The 21,385-nt window shown below is 47.3% G+C and overlaps 1 protein-coding gene across 2 annotated transcripts in view; it reads left to right on the top strand.

The window, feature by feature from the left end:
- The first annotated feature begins 4,069 nt into the window (after window positions 1-4,069).
- Window positions 4,070-21,385, top strand: part of SLC39A11 (solute carrier family 39, member 11) — a 374,943-nt gene continuing 357,627 nt past the window's right edge. For both annotated transcript variants that reach the window (XM_006886243.1, XM_006886244.1), the window contains exons 1-2: window positions 4,070-4,177; window positions 11,708-11,746. In XM_006886243.1, coding sequence (XP_006886305.1) covers window positions 4,070-4,177; window positions 11,708-11,746 — 147 coding nt within the window. The remainder of the gene's footprint in view (window positions 4,178-11,707; window positions 11,747-21,385) is intronic.

Raw genomic sequence — 21,385 nt, forward strand, 5'->3', positions numbered from 1 at the left:
GGCACTGTGGTTAAGGTATTCAGCTAGAAGATTAGCAGTTCGAATCCACTAGCCGCTCTGAGGGAGTAAGTTGTGTCTGGCTCTTGGAGAAAGGGCAGTTCTTGCTTGTACCAGTTTGATGGCAGTGGGTTTCTGGAAAATTCTCTTAGGGTTTCCTGGCCTCCTCTGAACTCCCCCCGGCCTCCCAGCCTTCGTAGGTTTGAATCTTGGCTGTGCTGCTGAGTCCAAATGGGACTCGGCCACCTTCTGCCGTAGAGAGAAGCAGTGTCTCTTAGCTGATGATTTGCAGGCCAAGGGCTGCACTGGGGCGTGGCGGGGCCGAGCCCCTTGGGGACGTGTCCAGCTCTGTGGGTGCTGGAAGAACTGAATGAGGCCTTTGAGGTGATGCCCTGAGTCTCCGTGTTTTCATACCAGAGCGCAAAGCTGCTCACCAAGCCGGTTACTCCCCCTTGTAACTTTCCACAAGGAGAGGTCTGATTCCCTGTCGCTTGTGAGTGAGGTTTTGGGATTTGTTTTCTGTTTCTTTTTTTAATTATTATGATAAATTTTAATGAAAATTGACAAAGATTTTGGGTCTCCATTCATTCATTGTTGCACTTTTCTCCCTGTCCACCCCTCCCCTCCAGTTCGTTCTTCTTTTTGAAAAGTAAAAGAAAAATTCTTTCATTGTTATGCAGTCCCTCCCCCCAAGTCCACTCCACTGTGCACTCTTCAGGACTGATATCGGGGTTGAGGGAAGACAGAGAAGTAGGAGAGGAATGATGTATACTGCATTGAAACAGATGAGGGAGAGAACTGTTTAAAAGGGATCAATGATTAGGTATTATTGTCACGACAGGAGTGAGTGAGGGTTTTAAACAGGTTCAAGTTTGTAGGAGGCCTCAGAGCCGGAACTAGGGAATGAGCATTCCTTCCTTTTTTTTTTTTTTTTTTGCTGGGCGATGGTGTAACTCCACACTTCACCGCAGGGAGGGGAGTTGGCCAGGGACATGCCCTTTTGAGATCTGGGTCCTGGTCCTTGCTGAGGGCCCCTCAAGGTAAACTGGCCCTTGGCCCAGCAACAAGTGCATTTGGATGTCCCCAAAGCCCTAGTTTGCACGGGTGTCAGATGTATTCCTGTCCTTACGCATCTGATGATTGGAGAGATGAAAGAGGCAAGTTGGCGCAAAACTCACCAAAGATGTCCTAGAATAGGAACCTGGACGGGATAGGAAGGCCGTGGGCGGATGCAGCAGGTGAATGATGAGGGGCCTCCGGGCTCTGCTGGCCGGAGATTTGGAAGGAGGACATTTAGGCCAGAGAAATGGCAGCAGGATGTTTGGGGGTGCTGCCCCCTCCCTCTCTATAAGAATGATGTTTATTAAACATATTCATTTAGACAATACGGTGCATGCGCCTTATTAGAGAGCTAATGTGATACAAGGCAGAACCAGCCGGTGAAGTATATAATTAAAAAACTCCCATAATTATTTGTTTTCATATGTCTGCGATGACTTTATTAACAGGTGAATTAAGTCCCTAACCGATGTCCTAGCTGAAGCCTGATTACATTTTTTTATTTTATTTTATTTTTGTGTGCGTGTACTGTCAAATCAGATCTGACTGGTACAGGAGGAGATTGCCCCTCCTTCCCTGGCAGAGCATCTGGTGGATTCGAACCATGCGCCTCTGGGATTGTAGTTGCAGCTCCTTGCCACTAGGCCACCAGAGCTCCCCTGCCTGATTACATTTGAAATGTCTAGAAGTGGGTGGTGAGGAGAAGACAGAAGCGATACCCTTCTAATTAACGTGTGTGTGTGTGTGTGTACACGTGTGTACACACGTGTGTTTGCACATTTGATTGTGGTTTGGGTGAAAGTTTATGGCAGAAATTCATTTGCCCTTCAACAACTTCTACACGTTTTGTTTCCCTACACTCTTCCCACTCCCTCTCTGGGTACCTCTCTTCCATTCGCTCATCTTTTCTGCCCCTTCTTGCCTTCTTCTTTTTTTTTTTAAATAAAATTTAATTTTAATTATGATTTTAACAATGTTTGCAGAGAAGTTAGATTTTTATTCATTCCTTGTTGCACATTTTACCCCTCTCCTTTCCTTCCCCCTCCCCCAGTTCACTTTAAAAAAAATATTCATTCATGGTTGTACAATTACCGTACTCCTCCCCCTCCCCCAATCCTCTTTGCAGTGATACAGCTCTTATTCTGGGCATAATACCTAATCATATATTCCTTTGAACTTGTTCCAATGTAATAGTCATTATCTAGCCACTCTTAAATTGTAAATATTTATTTTCTTTTTAATTTGGTGTACCGTTGAATTGGATCCGACTGGCACAGAAAGGAGTTTGCCCCTCCTCCTCCAGCGGAGCATCTGGTGGATTTGAACCGTGCACCTTTGGGATTGCAGTGCAACTTTGTGCCGCTAGGCCAACCAGAGCTCCCTTGTCTATCCATTCTTAGCCTGTTCTCTTCCCAACCCTCCATGTCAGACCTGCTTTATAACAGGGGTCCTCTGCAGTATTTGTCCTTTTGTGACTGAGGTAGTTCACTCAGCAAGATGTGCTACGGGGCCCCCATGTATCCTTCTTGCCTTCTGACCTTTGCTGTTGGGTGAATGCTGCCCTTTTGATCTTGTGTGGCTGACTGCGGTGAGGAGAGCATCAGTTCCTCACTGGTGGTGGTGGTCCCTACATTATAGTCCTGCCTATTGACTTTGGAGATGGGCTTAGTTTTGGGTTTGAAGGGTGTTTAAGGCTCTTTATTCTCAGGTGGCTCTGTATCAGATCAGCATGTCTTTATGGCTTTGAACTTTGCTCTCCATTTTCCTCCTGCTCTGCCCAGGACCTTCCATTGTGATCCTAAACCTGCTGGTGGTGGCCGGCACCTTATTCTACTGGTCTCATCATAGTGGAGCCTCTGGGTCTGGTGGTCCAGGAATCCTGTGGACTAATTGTTTCCTTGTATGTTCAGCCTTCTTTTCTCTGGATGGGGGAAGAGAATAGTTGTACCTTAGGTGGCCACGCTCGGATTTTTAAGCCTGCTGTCATTGCTTATCAAAGTAGCGGGTAGAAAGGACATTGTCCGTATGGACCATGAAATGACAGTTGACCTAGGTGCCCCCCAAAAGTGTGGTCCTGAGCTCTGGGAGCAGCAACTCATCCCCTCATGATGTTTGATTGTGGGTTGTGGCTGGAAAGTTTGCCTCACTTGTCCCCTTGTGAGCTCTGTACTTGGGTATTTGCAGTACCTGTAAATAAGGAAGTAGAAATAGCTTCTGGCAGCCTGTAGACGTATGTGACTCCAGTACACCACCTGGCTGGGACTTCCTGAAGAAGCCGCAGGTCATTAGTTCAAAATAGAGAATGATGACCACACAGGGTGAAGTGGGACAAGGGATTTGAGTAGAGGGGCATCTGAAAGTCTGAATGGGGGGTGGGGTGGCCATGAGGAGGTGCAGAAATTCAGTGGAACCCCCAGGAAACATCTGTTTTCAGAGGTCGCAGAGCAAAGACAGTGGGTGAGGACATTTGGAACAGAATGTGTCTGGAGGCTGCTGTCAGGCCCCCTCGTCTCCAGGTGAAACAGCTCTCATCTTTGGGCTGCTTCTCTCTGAAACATTGCCCAATGCTGTCATCACCCCTTTGGTGTCTCATACCTGCCCCCCACCCCCTTGTTGTGCACTGTTGAACTGGATCTAGCTGGCACAGGAGGAAATTGCCCGTTCTTCTCCAGCAGAGCATCTGGTGGATTCAAACCATGCACCTTTGGGATTATAGCACAACATCTTGCCACTAGGCCACCAGAGCTCCCTTCGTACCTGTCTTTTGAGAGTTAGATGAGTTAGGTGTCTGGACAAGTAGGTGAAGAAGTTGTAGAAGAGGAAGAAGCACAGGGGTAGATGCCCGTGTGCTGGGACGTTGAGGAATGTTGGGGTGATGGTGGGAAGGCACCTCCCACAGGATCCCGTGGTTCCTTTGAGTCAGAGATGGACCAGATCAGGTGGGAGGTGCCCCAGCAGGATGGCCCACCTTGGCTGACCGTGTCTCTTCTCTCTGAATGCAGCTCTTTCCACGATGCTTCAAGGCTACAGCTCTGTGTTCCAGGCCCTGCTGGGGACCTTCTTCACCTGGGGGATGACCGCGGCTGGGGCGGCACTCGTCTTCGTGTTCTCTAGTGGACAGGTGAGCGGGCCGCTCGGTTCTGGGAGTCCTGGGGTCTTGGGACAAGATCTGAAGTAGTTCCATACCTCACTTTGGAATGGAATTGTAGACTCTTTTAATACCACAGGCTGCACTTGCTGTGTGTGTACTTGTTGATCTTAGCTGCCGTTTGCTTTCTTCTCTTCCCCATCCTCACCTGCTGGGAGAACAGGAATCTGCTCTCTACGGAGACACTTCCTGCTTCGTCTGCTCCTGAATCCTGACCCTGGACACTGTGCTTAATCGCCCACTAACTTAAAGGTCAAGTTGGAACTGACTCACAGCCGGCCTTCCCTGCAGCAGGGTTTCAGAGGCTGTAAATTGCATGAGAGATTGTCTACCTTTCTCCCAAAGAGCTTCTGCTGGATTTGAACCACCAAACAGTCACCAACTTTGTGTTAGCAGCACAATTCCCTATGGATCACCCCAAGGGAATGTTGTTGTTGTTATTTGTTATTGAATCCACCCATGACTCATAGTGACCCTGTGTACAATTAATTGCTCTGAAGCCTGGCCTAGCCTGAGCCAGTTTCACTGACTCCAACATACCCCAGTCACTGTGTCAATCCATCTCATCTGGGGTCTTCCTCTCCTGCGCTGTCCCTCCACCCTTCCAAGCATGATGTCCTTCTTCAAGGATTAGTTCTTCCTGGCCTCATGCTCAAAGTACAGGAGACAGAGCTTCAAAATCCTAACCTCTGGCGAGCTCTGGTGGCCTAGTGGCACGAAGCTGCAACTGCAATCTCAGAGATGCACAGTTCGAATCCACCAGATACTCTGCTGGAGAAGGAGGAACAATCTCCTCCTGTACCAGTCAGATCTGATTTGACAGTACACACAAAAAATAATGAAATAAAATAAATTTTATAAAAAAAAATCCTAACCTTTAAGGAGAAACTCGATTTCACCCTCTCCAAGACAGACTTGTTTGTTCACCTGGCAGTCCATGATATATTCAAGACTCTTCTCCAGCACCACAAGTCAAAGGCCTCAGTCACTCGTGGAAGTTGGAACTGATTACACATTGAATAGTTACACAGAGGATTGTGGCTCTGTTGACACACACAATATTAACCACCCCAACTCCTCTCTTTTGGAGTTCCAGGGCTAATCCTTTATCTTCTGCTAGTCCAGGCACTGAAAAGTGGGAGACATGAGTCCATTCAGAGACACCTCAGAAGAAAGGCGGGGTGACCCACATCCAGGAACCTGCCCAGTGACACACCCTCTGGGCACAGCTCTTCTTGCAACCCCTGCAGTCCACGTCAGTTGGATCTAACCCATGACCAGTAGTTTTTTTGATCACCACACCAGTCAGAGGAGATGTTTAGACCTTTCTCTAGCCTTGTATGTAGGTGGTCCCCAAGATCACCCCCCTGGTTGATTATTAGATGGAAGGATCTGTGGGACTCACCTGATTGTGTTCATAGGTGAGGTTTATCACAGGGGAAGGACACAGGATAGTATCAACAAGGGAGAAGACAGATTCCAGAGAAACCTGTGTGCAGGCTTCCAGTGGTTCCTGAGCAGGCTTCTGTCCCCAGCAGCAGGAAATACAGGAGCGAGTGCCTGGTTCTGACCCAGGGAGGCTCACTGGAGACTCATCCGATTCCTCGCCTGGGAGTCGGCCACTTGAGTGCCGTCTGCGTAACGTGTATCAGCCTTCCTGACTCTCAGGTGGTCAGCAGCACATCCTGGGCGGTTTGTGTGCACAGCCTTGGCACAGTGAACTCGCCTTATCAGCGGGGAACACGTCCAAGTGCCACGTTCCCTGAAGGAACCAGCCCTGCATGCTGGACCTTCTCGAGCCCACAGCAGCCGTGGGTGGACTGTGCCCACCTCTCCTGCACAGCGCGTGGGTGATGGAGTGGGCAGGGACACGGCTTCGGGAGACACAGGCAGCCAGAGTTGTGGGTCGCCTGCTGTGTTCTGACCCTCTCAACAAACAGACCTTGGTTTTCACCTGAACGAAACAAGCTGAGGCGAGGTCTCTGCAGGTGGCAGACACTCAGTCTGCCCTATCTGTGCTACCAGGCTTGTCATTGTTCCATACACAACATATTGCCCTGATTTAATGGTCAGAAACTTGCAAACTGTGGAAAACTCAGTCGCTGATTGCCATCCGACTCGCAGCTAACTCTGCAGTGGGTTTTCCGAGGCCACCCATCCTACATGAAGGGATTCATATGTAAGTGTGTATGTGCGTACTTAGTTTCTTTACAGCGAAAACCCACTTGTCCTTAGTATTTTATAACCAGCTGATCTAGTCTAGGAAATTGCTAACACCAAGGCTGGCCCTCTCTGGCAGTTTGAAACTACTAGCCATTCCTCAGGAGAAAGATGGACAGTCTCCTCCTGTGTGAGTTGTTGTTGTTGTTGTTATGTGTCGTTGAGTAGCCTGTGACTCACAGTAACCATTATGCACAATAGCTCTGAACTCTGTCCTGTCCTGAGCCAGTCGCTGTCTCCGGCGCACCTAACCCCATGACTCCAGTTACCATGTCATTTCATCTTATCTGGGGTCTTCCTCTCCACTCTTTTCCCTCCACCCCTCCAAGCACGGTGTCCCCCCCCCCCCCCCCCACCCGCAAGGACTGGTCATTCCTGGCAACAAGCCCAAAGTGTGTCAGATGGAGCTTCAAAATCCTTGCCTCCAAGGAGCAGCTTGGTTTCACCCTTCCCAGGATGGACCTGTTTGTTCTCTTGGCAGCCCATGGTATGTTCAGTACTCTTCCCTAACACCACAACGCAAAGGCATCATTAACACGTTGCCGCAAATGACAGCAAATGTGTTTCTAAGCACAGTCGTCAATTTAAGTGTGTGGCAAAGTGTTAATTACTCTTTGCTCATCTTTGTCATTGTCCAGTTCTTAGACGGTCACGGCCTGAATCAGGCGCACCTTACTTAGTCTCTAGACTGACATCATTGCTCTTTAGCACTCTGGAGAAGTCTCTGAAAGCAGATTTCCCTAATGCAACTTGTCTTTTGTTTTCTTGACTGCTAGGGCCTAGGTGTGTCGGAGATGGTGAGATTGGTACAGGGTAGGGCAGAGTTTAGGGCTGTTGTACATAGGGTCACTATGAGTTGCAGGTGACTCAATGGCAAACAACAACAACAGTGCCAAGAGTGTTGATTGTGAAGTTGAGTAAGCGGCAATTGTTAAAAATCTCAGTCTCCTCTCCATCTGTCATGATGTTGCCAATTGGCCCAGTGGTGGGAATGTTTTTTTTTCTCTTGATGTTGAGCTTCAATCCCTATTGAAGACTACAGTCCTTGATCTTCTATATTAAATGTTTCAGGTCCTCCTCAGTCTTGGCAAGCAGAGCTGTGTTGTGTGTATAATGTAGATCGTTGATGAGTCTTCCTCCAGTTTTGATACTACATTTCTCATCATAAAGCCCAGGCTCCCAAATGACTTGTTCTGCATATAGAATGGGAAGGTATGGAGACAGGACGCATCCCTGACAAACCCCTTTCCTGATTTTGAAATGCTGAGTTTCCTTGCTCTGTTCTGAGGACTGCGTCCTGGTCCAGGTATAGGTTTCTCATGAGCACAATCAGGTGTTCTGGGATTCTTGTTCTTCTCAAGAGTAGTCAAATTTGTTGTGATCCACACAGTCAAATGCCTTAAATGCCTTTGTATAGTCGATGAAACACAGATAGACGTTCCTCTGGTACTCTCTCCTCTCAGTCAAGATCTACCTGACATTGGCTATGATGTCCCTAGTGCCACAGCCTCTTATAAACTCAGTTTGGATTTCTGGTAGTTCTCTGTCAGTGTACTGTTCTAGTCGTTTTTGAATAATCTTCTGCAGGCTTTTGCTTGCATGTGATGTTAGTGATATTGTTCCATAATTTCCACTCTCTGTTGGATCTCCTTTTTTTAGACTGGGAATAAATACAGATATCTTGCAGTCAGTTGGCCAGGTAGCTGTCTTCTAGAAGGCATGGCCCAACTTGGTGAGCACATCTAGGGCGGGATCTATTTGTTGAAATAAGTTGGTTGATATTCCATCAATTCCTGGGGCTTTGTATTTTTCCAGTTCCTTCAAAGCAGGTTGAACTTCCTCCTTCATCACCATCACCGTTGCCTCCTGATCATATAGTGTTTTGTGAAATTCCTCTGTGTCAGCCAGTTCTTTTAGGTACAGCATTAAAAAAACTCACCAGAGGGTCAGCTATGAGTCAGTTTCAAACCAGTGGACATGAATTTGTTTTCTCACTGGAAGGAGCCCTAGTGGTGCATTAAGTTAAGTGCTGGGCCACTTATGGAAAGCTTGATGGTTCGAATCCCCCAGTTGCTCTGTGGGAGAAATATGAGGCAGTCTCCTATTGAAAAGACTTATGATTTCAGCAATCTTAAGGGGGAGGGCGGGAGGGCAGTTCTGCTCGGTCCTCCAAAGTCTCTGTGGATTGCAATCAACTGGATGGCAGCGAATTTCTCACTTGGCATCATAAGTGCTCACTGTGTATCTTTAGATCTTCTTTGAGGGTATTATTAAATTGCTACATTATATCTTTTCAGTGGCTGTACACAGTTTGCTAAGCCATTCTCCAGTTGCTGGCTAAACAGGTTATGTCTATTTCTTCTGCTCATCAAAGTATGTTAGGATGAACATGCATCTTTACAAGAGACTGTCCTGAATGGGTCCCTTGAGAGAAACGTCAAGAGGAACAGCAGACTTGGTGCCTTACGAAAAGATACTTGATTTTTTTTCCCCTTTCAAGATGCAGATGAATGCTGCCGGGGATAATTTTTCCAGAATTCGTCATTGTTTGTCTGGTTTGATTAGATTAGGGGATTAGACGACTTGGCTGACGTCACAGCACCTGGAGATGAGTGTGTCATTTATGTCACTCACTGGGGACAGAACCTTCCATCCATCCCACGGCCACTCGAATCTTCCCTTTGTTTGGGCTTCTGGACGTCCTTGGAAACTCTGTGGGCCAGGCTCCTTCTCGCCAGAAGTGACTGACCCCCATGGCCAAGTCTGCTCAGACCCATCCGGAGACTCAGAGGCCAGTAACGTGTCTCCATGAACTGTTCCTGCCTTAGGCCACCTCTTTCAAAAATTTAGTGTTCATATATAAGATGAATATAGAAAAGTATGATTTTCTCAAGTGTAGAACTTAATGTGTTTTCAAAAATGCTCATGAAATTAGCACAAGATCAGGAAACTGGATTGTAGCAGTGCCACTGCAGCCACGTGGGGTTCCTTTCTAACTGGTTCTCTTCACTGCCCACCCTCCTGCCAGAGCCCAGAGCTCCCCAGCACCCCGCCTGTCCCCGCCACCCACCCTCCTCCTAGCTTTCCTCTCCCCACCCATCTTCAACCCTAGCCCCTTTTCCCCCTCTCATCCAACTTCCTCCACTCTCAATCAACCTCATCCCACCCAGCTCCCCCCCCCACTACCCAACTGCCCTCACTCCAAGCCAACCTCAGCCCCCCAGCCTCCTCCCACTGCCCAACTTCTCCCACTCTCCCCCAACTTCAGCTCACTCCAATCTCCTCCTCATCTAACTTTCCCCACTATCACCCAACTTGCACTCACTCCAATCTCCTCCTCATCTAACTTTCCCCACTGTTACCCGGCGTCCCCCACTCCCACTTAACTTCAGCCCACCCACAACCTACCCCCACTACCCAACTTCCCCCACTGTCACCCAGCTTCTGCCACTCCCACCCTCCCTCAGCTCGCCTCCCAATCTCTTCGCTCAGCCTCTCCCCCTCTAACTCAACCTCAACCCACCCCAACCTCCCCTCCACCCAACTTCCTCAAGTCTTACCCAACTTCGACCTCCCCCAACCTCCCCAACTACTCACCTCCTCCATTCCCACCAACTACAACCACCCCCCCACCTCCCCTCACCATCCAGCCTTCCCTAGTCCCATGAACTACAACCCACCCCCCATCTCCCCTCACCACCCAGCCTTTCCTACTCCCACCCCGCTGCAGCCCCCCAACTAAGCCTCTCCTCACTCCCCAGTCTCCCTTTCCTCTACCCGTTCATTCTCCATCCCCACTCAGCTCTCTCTGTACCAGGACCCACTCAGCTTCCCTGTCATTCACTCTCTCTGATCTCACAGCTCCCCCTGTTCCTCGCCTCTCCCTGCTGCCCAGTCTTCCCCAGCCCCTCCTCGGCCTAACCACTTGCTCCCATAATCTCCCCACCCATCTTTCTCCACCAACTTTCCCTCCACCCCCAACCTCCACTGTCCTTCCTGTAGCCCTCCCTGAATCAGCCTCTCCTCCCCACCTCACCTGCACTTCTGACTTTGCCCTACCATCCAAACCATCCCCCCAACATCACTGTGACAGTCTAGTATCCCACTTCCCAGCTTCCACTAAAAAAAAAAAATAAAAATAGCTTCTGTCATCTCTGATGAATAATGATTAGTTCCCGGCATTTGTACTTTCTATCGCTGGGAGCATCATCATGTAATACTTGTGTCTGGCTTATTTCCCCCGATTTATTTTACAGCATGCTGAATGCTCCTGGCTGTTTGTGAGTCCTCATCTGTATTGTGTGTGTTTGTAAGGATGTGTGTACACGTGTGCTCAGTGCCACAGATGGACGTCAGTACCCATGCGACTGTCGGCGTTTGATTAGCCTTCCGTTTGGGCTCCACGCACAGAGTGCTGCGATGAGCATTCTCATTCCCCGTTGTCAAATCTGCTTACTTGTGTCAAGTGACTTAGTGATAAGAATTTGCACTGCCAACCCAAAGGCACGCAGTTCAAATCCACCAACCACTCCATGGAGAAAGATGATCTACTATTTCTGAAAACCTACTGGAGGGTCAGCTGTGAGTTGGTTCTGACTTGATGGCATCTAACAACAACTCTTATCACAAAAATGGCTCCGGGTGGCCTTGCTGGGTCAGAGGGCGTGTATGTGTTCAGCTCTGCCCGATGCCGCCGGACAGTTTCCCAAAATCACAGTGTCCATTCTCTCCTCCCCTGCTCTGTGAGGGCCTGGGTCAGTTGCCAGCACTTGGCATTTTTCATCTTTTTTCTGATTCCACTATTTGCTAAAGAAAGGAGCTCCTGTAGCATGGTGAGTAATGTGTTGTGCTGCTGAATATAAGGTCAGAGGTTCGAATCCACAAGCTGCTCCTTGTAAACTGACAGCCTCGGAAGCCTGATGGAGGGGTCGGTAGGAGTCCAGTTAACTCAGGGCCTTGGTGGGGTTGGACTTAGTTTCTAAAGAGTTACAGCAGTGATTGATAGGGAGAGAGGAGTGAGGGAGAGACAGTGCCCAGCTCAGTATAAGGCAGGTATCGTGTGGAACACACGCCCAGGGGCTGTGGGGTGGAGGTGAGGACTCCCCTCTCCCAAGTTCTTCAGTTCACTTGATAAAGGCTGGGGTTCAGATGGGCAACCGGATGTGAGAACTCGAGAGTGGGCCCGGCTTCATCCTGTAATTCTCTCACGTCTCAGGCCTCCTCTTGCCACAGGAAGTGTCCTGACACCCTTTAGATACTGAAATGTCTTGTTTTCCTTTCCAGAGGCGGATCTTAGATGGAAGCCTAGGCTTTGCTGCAGGGGTAAGTAGCGTGTGGCAGGAGACGTGTGTGTGTGTGGGGGGGTGTGTGTGTGGTCAGACATTCGTTCTCACAAGTCCCTTCGGAGCATTTCCAGTCTCTGTCCCATGCCTGAGGCTCCCTCTGACCATGACCTTGTATGTTTCCCAGGCTCTTAAGCAGCCCTGCCTCTCCTCCTCTCAGTGAGGAAGGTGCCTTGTTTGGCAGCTGCCCCCGTGCTGGTCCAATGAGATGATATCTAGGACAGGCTGGCATACAGCCTGGTACAGAGTTGGCACTAATTAAAGATCCACTTCCTTGCCTTTCTTGCAAATATGTTCAAACATGTTAAGAGGTGGAGATCATTGTGTGATAGACCCCCAAGTACTCATTACCCAAGCTCAGCCCCCATCAACATTTTGCTAACATCGTATCATCTGTCTGCCCCTCAGTCTTCTTTGGTGATTAGGATATTGATTGAAAGTGAATCTCGTTTTATTGATTAAAGGTAAATGACATAATTTCATCTGTATCTTTAGTAGGTGGGAACCTTGGTGGCGTAGTGTATAATGTATCGGGCTGCTAACTGAAAGGTCTGTGGTTCAAATTCACCAGCCATTCTCCAGGGGAAAGCTGAGCTGTCTGCTGTTATAGAGATTTACAGCTTCAGAGACCTGATGGCAGGTTGCAGCGCGTCGGGATCGACTTGATGGCCGGGGCTCGGGTTTTGGTTTTATTGAGTGTGTGGCTCTAACTGAGTGTCTTGTTTTTCCCAAGAGAATCACAAGGCCATTGCCAGACCCACTGAAATGATCACTTTGGTGTTTGTTCTGTGCCTTTGAAACAAAGCCAGCTCATAGCTGGCCCTCCTGTGTGTTTACAGAGGGTTTAAACTGCATGCAAGGAGATTGCCCATCTTTCTCTTTCAGAGCAGTTACTGGGTTCAAACCACCTGCCTTTGGATTGGCAGTGCGATTCCTTATGCACAGAGCTACCAGCGCCTCGGTATCACTAACGTCCAGTCTCTCTTCCTGGCCCCTCCCTCATCTTCTAAAACTGTTTTGCTGAAATTCAGATCAAGCTGAGTTTTCATGTTGAATTGATTTGCTGTCCCTTTTCAGTCTCTTAACAGTCCCATGCCCCTCCATCCCCAGTGGTGTGTTGGAGAAACCAAGGCATCTGTACTTAAAAGGCATTTGTCTGTAGTTAAGTCCCAGTTTCTGGAAGGGACAGATTGCCTTCCTCCTCAATTTCCTGCATTTCCTATACTCTGGGAGTTAGACTTTGAGATCTGCTGAATTCCAAGTTCTTTCTCTGGGCCTGAATGTGCTTTAAGTGGTGTCGTGTCTTCTGAACGCACCAGGCTAGTCAGAGAGTGCATTCTATGTTGGCTTCACACTCAGTTTCCCAGGGTTCAATGCGTTTCCCCTTTGTTTCTAATTCTGTGATCTGCACAGTCTGGCCTCTGGTGGGACCTGCAGACCGGCAGCCTTCAGACCAGGGCCCGTACACCTGAAGAGCTCACTGGGGCTTCCCAACAAGCATGCAAGCTTGAGGGTAAAACAAACCAACCCCGAGCCCTGCTGCTGTCAACCTGATTCCCACTCCTGTGTGCAGAGCACAACTGCATTCCATTAGACTCTCATGTCTGGGCTCTTTCTGAAATAGTTTGCCAGGCTTTTCTTCCATGGTGCCTCTACATAGATTTGAACTATCAACTTATAAATTAGTAGCTGTGTACTTGACTGTAACCGCCAGCAACACTTATATAATCTGACATTAACCACGTTGTTGTGTGTCATGGGATTGGAATCTACCCACAGCTGACCCTCCAGCAGGTTTTCAGAGGCAGTAGAGAGCACTGGAGGAGACTGCCCATCCTTCTCCTGCAGAGCAGCTGGTGAATTCGAACTGTGCACCTTTGCGTTAGAGTGCAGTTTCTCACTACGAGAGCTCCCTAACACTAACCGTGGGTAGTGGTAATACGACAGAACTGAGTCTGTGTTCTTCTTAAACTCCTGGCCCAGAGCTGGTTTTCCTTTCCCAGATTCCCTCGCACAGTTACCCTTCTCCCACTTGCGAAGAGAGATGCACTCCTGCCTCTGGGTAGCAAAACCTCCGTTCCTGACATGAAGGTCCCCGGAGATGCTGGTGCCAGGGTGAAGCATTTCAATCTTGTCCTGCTCTTTGCAGGGGAACCTTATTGAATTATCCATGGAGAGACCCTTCACGGTAACTTTCCATGATGAACCACGCTTGGATTTTGGCATATAACTTGGAAAAAGTTTGAAGAACAGTGTGACAGTGTTCTAGAGAAACATCTTTTTATTTCATCTCCTGATTTAGAAAATCCTGTTTTCTCTTGGCTTAGGTTAAAGAAAAAGAGAAATGAAAGTGAGGCTCCATTGGGGCTCATCTTCGTAGTGATTGCTTAATATTTATCCCTAGATCTGCAGGTGAATTGGAGGAAAACAAAAAATTCACCATAGCAAAATAAGAAAAATCCCATCCATGGAAATGTGCGTTTCCAAGAATATTTTCGTTTTTGTGTTTAATAATGATGAGACTGCATGCTCTATTTTTCTTGTTATGAATCTGTTTGCTACCACTAATCGTTATAATGATAACTCAATCTGGGAAATTGTTATTATTTAAGCTGTGGAGCTCTAGGCTCAAAAGGCATTTTAAAAACAAAACCAGAATGCATCTAGATGTTTTTATTGTAGAGAAATGTGATAAAGAAATCAGTAATAGATTTTCTAGCATAAAACAGAACTTGCTTGAGGATAAAATTTCCAGGGAGGGGAATTTATGACTGTTGAAGATGAGTTCGTGTGTAGTTTCTTTTGAGTGTTGAATAAATAAGCAAAATTTCAGAAGACGTAGTTATAGATAAGTTTATAGACACATTTTTAAAAGTATGAAATTATGGGAACCAAATTCTTATGCTAATTGATCCTGTTGTTGTTGTAGAGCATTGAGTCTGAGCTGACACATCGCTGACCCTCCAGTAGATTTTCAGAAGCAGTTATTCCTTTTTTTTAATAATAATTATTTATTTGTGTGTGTACCATCAAATCGGATCTGGTACAGGAGAAGATTGCCCCTCCTTCTCCAGCAGAGCATCTGGTGGATTCAAACCATGTACCTCTGGGATTGCAGTGCAGCTTCTTGCCTGTAGTACATCAGAACTCCAGAAGCAGTTATTCTTTTTTTTATTTTATTTTATTATTTGTGTGTGTGTGTGTGTACCGTCAACTCAGATCTGACTGGTACAGGAGGAGATTGTCCCTCCTTCCCCGGCAGAGCATCTGGTGGATTTGAACCGTGTGTCTCTGGGATTGTAGTTGCAACTCCTTACCACTAGGCCACCAGAGCTCCCCCTCAGAAGCAGTTATTCTTATGGAAGGAGATTGCCCATCTTCCTCCTGTGGAGCAGCTGGTGGATTCGAACCACTTACCTTTCTTTGTGTTAACAGTGCAGTTTCTTATCACTAAGCCGCCGGAGCTCTGTAATTGATCCTGTTACATCATTTAAACCTTCATGGTGTAAGATGTTAAGTGATGCACTGCTGACTGGGAAGATTGGAGGTTCAAGTCCATGAGCAGTTCTGAGGGAGAAAGACAAACTCTCTCCTCTCAGGCAGATTTACAGCCTCAGAAACCCAGTGGAGAGTCGCCAGGTCTCAGGACTCACTCGATGGCAGTGAGCAGTTGCAAAGTTTTCTTTCATTCAAGCTTTAAATACCACACGTTTTATCTTTTGCAAACACTTAAGATGAAAATATTTTGCATGTCATTTTAAAAATGAGTTGAAGGTTACTTGTTTTTTCCACATTCACTGGGGATTTGAGGAGTCCTGGTGGTGTAGTGATTGAGTATTCAACTGTTAACTTAAAGGTCAGCAGTTCGGACTCTGCAGCCAGCTTCTAGAGGTGTGAGATATGGCAGTTTGCTTCTGCAAAGATTACAAACTTGTTCCCTTCCAACTGCTGTAAATCTTGAATGGATTTTAATCTAAAAAAACCCTTTTCTTGTTGTCAGGTGCTTTCAGTGTGCTGTCAAGTAGTTTTGGACCTGTGGTAACAGAGTATGAGAGGGTAGAATTGCTTCATAGGTTTCCTAGTTGGCACAGTGCTGTGTGCTGCACTGCTAACCAAAAGGTCATTGGTTTGACTCTACCAGTTGCTCTCTGGGAGAGAGATGGACAGTTTCCTCCTTGAGAGATTTACAGTCTCAGAAACCGAGTGGAGGGCTGTTGTTAGAATCAACTCAAGGTGGAGGACTCTTCAAAGAAGCACATTTCCACATCTTTTACTTTAACCATCGTGCCTCCAGGCACTTTTCTGTAAAGATTGTTGTCATTGTAATCAATTGGTCTAAACGCTGTCCTCCCCTGTGCCACCCTCAGGGTCTCTGACACCCTCAAGCCCATCACTGCAGTCACCGCGTCCATCTACATGGCCGAGGGGCTTCCTCCTCTTCACTGCCCGTCCACCTTTCCAAGCATGCTGGTCCTCTCCAAGGAATAACCTGGCCTAGCAACATGCACAAAGTGTGTGAGGCGAAGCTTCAATAAAGAGTGGTGGTGGTGTTTCGATTGCTGTCAAGTTGAGCATGACTCATAGCGACCGTATGAACAAAAGGCCTGAAGCCTTTCTGTAACTATCGTCATGTGTCATTTGTTGTTGTTGTTGTTATGTGCCGTCGAGTCACTTGCTACTCATAGCGACCCTGTGTACAAGAGCCCTAAACTCTGCTCTGTCCTGTGCCAATCGCACTGTCTCTGACACTCCCATCCCAATTATCCCAGTCACCGAATCAATCCACCTCATAGAGGGCCTTCCCCTCCTACGCCGTCCCTCCACCCTCCCAAGCATGATGTCCCTCTCCAAGGACCAGTCTCTCCTCACAACATGTCCAAAGTATGTTAGACGGAGCCTCAGAATCCTTGCCTCCAAGGAGTAGCCTGGTTTAACCCTTTCCAGGACGAATCTGTTTGTTTTCCTAGCAGTCCATGGTACTCTCAATACTCTTCTCCAGCACCACAGCTCAAAGGCATCAGTTCTCCTTTAGAGCCTTGGAAACTCGATGGGGCCATTCCACTCTGCTCTGGGGCATCCCTGGAAGTTGGAATTGACTTGATACTGAAGGATTTTGGTTGTAGGGGATGTACAGATAGATGCAGAACTCTGAGGCTCTTTTTCCTGTTGCTCCCCTTTGATGAGGAGCCCTGTTGGCTTATTGATAAGAAGCTGTCCCAGAGGCACACAGTTCGAATCTACCAGCTGCTCCACAGGAGAGGATGGACATTCTCCTCCTGTGCAGGTTACTGTTTCTGAAGGGTCAGCTTTGAGTCAGTTCCAACTTTTTGTTATTATGATTACTTATTGTGATTTTAATGAAAGTTTACAGAAAAGTTGGATTTTTTAATTCATTGTTGCACATTTTCCTCCCTACCCTCAATTCACTTTAAAAAAAAAAATTTTTTTTCTTCATTGTTGCATACTTTCCTCCCTCCCCCAACCCACTTTTCTATGCACCTCTTATTCTAGACTGTTGTCTTAATGATAATAATACATAATCATATATTTCTTTGAAATAATTCTTGAGTCAGTTTCAACTTGATGGCATACAGCAATACCAACACTACTACTTGTAACTAAAATTGTACTTAAATGGTCCCAGGCTTGGCTCGATGGTTAAGTGCTTGACTGTGAAACCTAAAGGTTGGTGGTTCAAACCCACCAGTCACTCCACAGGAGAAAGAGGAAGTAGAGTCTGCATCCATACTCTGCCCTTGGGAACCTGTGGGCAGTTCTCCCCCGTCTTGTAGGGCTACTGTGAACGGACTAAATGACCAACAACAGAGTTTTCTTATTGTTGTTGTTTTTTTTTTTAGGTCAAAAGCCATTGCAACATTTATATATATATAAAAAAAACAACATAGTGAAACAGACAGAATATGTTAGTCTTTAGGACTTTCAAGAATGAATTTTTAAGCATGAGAGTGTAATTTGAAAAAGAAAGTCATTAGACCTGTGTAATAGCATGTTCATTAACTGTGTTGCTCTTAGGCGCAGTCAAGTTATAGTGACCCAGTGAGCTTAGTCTAGACTAGCTTTGCTTCAGATTTTTGGAGTAATTGGTAGGAAAGAAAGACAGTTATAGTTCTATGCAGAAGCTCTTGCACTTCTCACAAAAGACATAATTTGTTTTTCTCACACGGGGCTTGGAGATGAGCCGACGGCACTGACTTCTGGTAGGTTCTTGGTTGCGTGTGCTGTGGCCGGTGGCTGGACTCACTTCTCGGTTTGAGGATGACCAAGAGGATGTGGAAGACGGCTGGGGTTTTGAAACCCAGGGAATTTGAATGGTCTTGACCACCAGCAGCGGATTCTCGTAGCTGCTTTGCTGACCTGTTCTTGTTGTTGATGGTGGCCCTTGAGTTGGCTGTGAGTCATGACCACCTTAGGGACGACTGGATGTCACTGCCTTGTTCTTTACCTTCCTCACCATGGCAACTGTTTCTAATTTTAAGGCCATAGTTACAGTCACTGTCTCCATCCATCTTATTTGACAGTCTTCCTCCTCTTCATGGACCCTTTAATTTTCCAAGCGTGATTTCCTCTTCAACGACTGGCCCTTCCTCACAACATATCCAGTGTATGTGAGCTGAAGTTTCACTATCTTTATGTCTAAGGAACCCCATGGTTTTAGTTGCTCCAAGATAGATTTGTTTGTTCTTTGTCAGTCCATGGGATACTCATTATGCCTTAAATTGAGTAACCAATTCAAAGATAGCAGATCTCTTTATTCTTCCTTATTCATTGTCCAGTTTTCACATGCATGGGAAGAAATGGCAAGCACCTGGCTTGGGTCAGGCACACGTAGCCCCTAGCCTAGGGAAACGCAATGTCCTCCCGGTGGCTGGCGCTGTCCTGGTGGCTAAGTTCATGGGGAGTTGCACTGCCCACCCAAAGGTCACGCCTCTGGCGGTTCGAATCCCCAGGAACTTAAAGGGGGGAAAGATGGACGGTCTCTTCCTGTGTGGTTTACAGCCTCGGAAACCCAGGGGAGCGGTCAGCTATGAGTCCATTCAGACTCATTACAGGGCAATTAGAGAAGAGAGTATCATGGAATAATTTATATTTAACTTCTTGTTGTTGTATAATGTAGAGTTGGAACTGACCCATAGCTGACCCTCCAGCGGGTTTTCAGAGGCAGTTAATTGTCTGGGAGGAGACTGCCCATCCTTCTCCCGCAGAGCAGCTAGCTGGTGGCCTCGAACTGCGCGCCTTCAGGATTGCAGCACAATTGACTAATATTTGGCTCTTAACTATGGGGGGGTGGGGGTGGCATCTCTAATGGCATATTTGGCAATAGGCAGGACAGTACTGTTGACATCTAGTGGACACCAGGAAGGCTGCTGACCACCGTACAGAGCACTGGACAGCCCCGCGGCAAGGAATGATCAGCCCAGATGTCAGTGGAGCTGAGGCTGACGGACTTTGGTCTAGAGCAGTTTGATGCATCGTCTCTCACTGCCTTTGTTGGCTGCCATCCACTGGGCTCCGTGACCCACGGTGACCCACCTATAAGGGAAGGAATCAGTGCCTGGCCCTGCATCAGTCCCTTGGTTTGCTGTGAATCTGACCATTGTGATGCACCGGGCTTTTCGCTGGCTGGTTTTTGGAACGAGATTGCCACACTGTTCTTCCTCATCTATTTAGTGGGTAAACTCCTCTGTTCAGCATCCTAGCAATATGCAGGCTTCCACTGACAGAAGTGCTGGCTGTGTCTGAGGGGCGTTGGCCAGGAGTTGAACCTGGGTCTCTTGCATGGAAGGTGAGAATTCTACCATTTGAGCCACCGTTGTCTACATCTCTCTAGACAGGCTGAACTAAGGCAGGATTGGCAGGTAGAAAACCGGGTTCTCAGAGATAAGTAGCTGGGCCTTGTTACATCTGGTTACCTTGTGGGTAAGGGGTAGCACTGCCACTCCAGAGGTGGGCAGTTTGAATCCAGCAAATGCTCTGAGGGAGAAAGGTGAGCAGTCTCTTCCTGTGCAATTTCCAGCCTCAGAAAACCTGGTGCAGAGTCAGATAGGAGTTGTTTCTGACTGAATGGGGATGAATATGACCCCCCACCCCTCCACTCAGAATAGTCTTTCTGTTTTAAATACAAGCTAGAAGAAATTTCTTTGTTCTGTATGGAGTTGCACCATAAAGCACAACAAGGAGTTTTTAAACAAAATACTGGACCATTCTATGCTTTTTTCAGGTTTTTAATCTGTAGGATATCCTTAATGTTATAAATAGCCAGGACGGTTTAAACATTATTTTTAATGGAATCAATCAGATCTCATACTTATAATGATTATACCTTTCATCTAGTGACAGTTCCATAATCTCAGGGCTTTGGGATGTGGTGGGCTTTGTGTGACGGGACCTGCCAAAGCAGCTCAGAGAAAGGACCTTTCAAGCTTCAGAAGGTGAGGTGCGGGGAGTCACCCGCTTGTCAGATGTTCCCATCCGGAAACTACCCCTTTGGAGATGCATATTCGTAAGGCAGGGAGCTCTGGTGGCAGAGTCCGTTTGCTGGGAATTGCGCTGTAACCCAAAGGCCAGGCCTCTCCAGCGGTTCAAATCCACCAGCTGCTCTTGAAGAGAAAGGTGGGCTGTCTCCTCCTGGAAAACGTGACGTGAGGTGAGTCAGAACCGAGTCGGCAGCAGTTAGTGGCAATCTTTCCTTTTTAAAATTTTATTTTATTAATTTTCATGAACGTTTATAGAGATTTTGGATTTCCATTCATTCATTGTTGCATTTTTCTCCCTGCCCACCCCTCCCCGACAGTTCCCTCTTCTCTTTGGAAAAGTAAAAGAAAAATTCCTTCATTGGTATACAGTTCCCCTCCCTCCCCGCCCCCCAACCTCCCCTGCCCTGAGTACACTCCACTATGCAGCCTTCATTCTGGACTCTTGTCATAACCATAATACCCAATCATATATGGCCTTCAAACTGTTCTCTCCCTCATCTGTTTCAATGCAGTATACGTAATTTTTATCCAATTCTTCTCAGTCTCACCCAACCCTGATGTCAGTCCCACCCTACAACAGTGGCACTGTGCAGTATTTGTCCTTTTGTGACTGAGATATTTCTCTAAAGCCAACCTGCTTGATGTTTGTCCTAGGATGTGGAAACGACACCTGAAAGACTTTTTCAGCTGAGGGTTTTAGGAGTCTAAGCGATAAATAGTTGAGCATTCAATCCAAACCAAGCAAAACTTTCTACTCTCACGTCCATTCCAGCTCACAGCAGCCACGTAAGCCGGAAGGAGAGCTGCCATAGTGTTTCCAGGGCTGGTGCAGTGAGTTAAGAGCGGCTGTTAATCCAAAGGCTGGCAGTTCAAATCTACTAGCTGCACCATAGGCGAATGGCCAAGCAGCCTGTCCCTGTACAGGGGACCTTTTGGGGCACTTCTACTCTGGCATAAGAGTAGACTCAACCTGACAGTAGTGAGTTTGCTTGTTTATTTTCAAATCTCCATAGACGCAGGCAGCCACATCTCTCTCTCCTTTGGAAGCGGCGAGTGGATTTAAAACCATTAACCGTTGGGTTAACAGCTTGAGTACTTAAACCACTATGCTACCCCATCCCAGA

This window comes from Elephantulus edwardii, unplaced genomic scaffold (genome assembly GCF_000299155.1).
Source record: "Elephantulus edwardii isolate Elephantulus edwardi_28Jun2011 unplaced genomic scaffold, EleEdw1.0 scaffold00048, whole genome shotgun sequence".
Taxonomy (NCBI): Eukaryota; Metazoa; Chordata; class Mammalia; order Macroscelidea; family Macroscelididae; genus Elephantulus; species Elephantulus edwardii.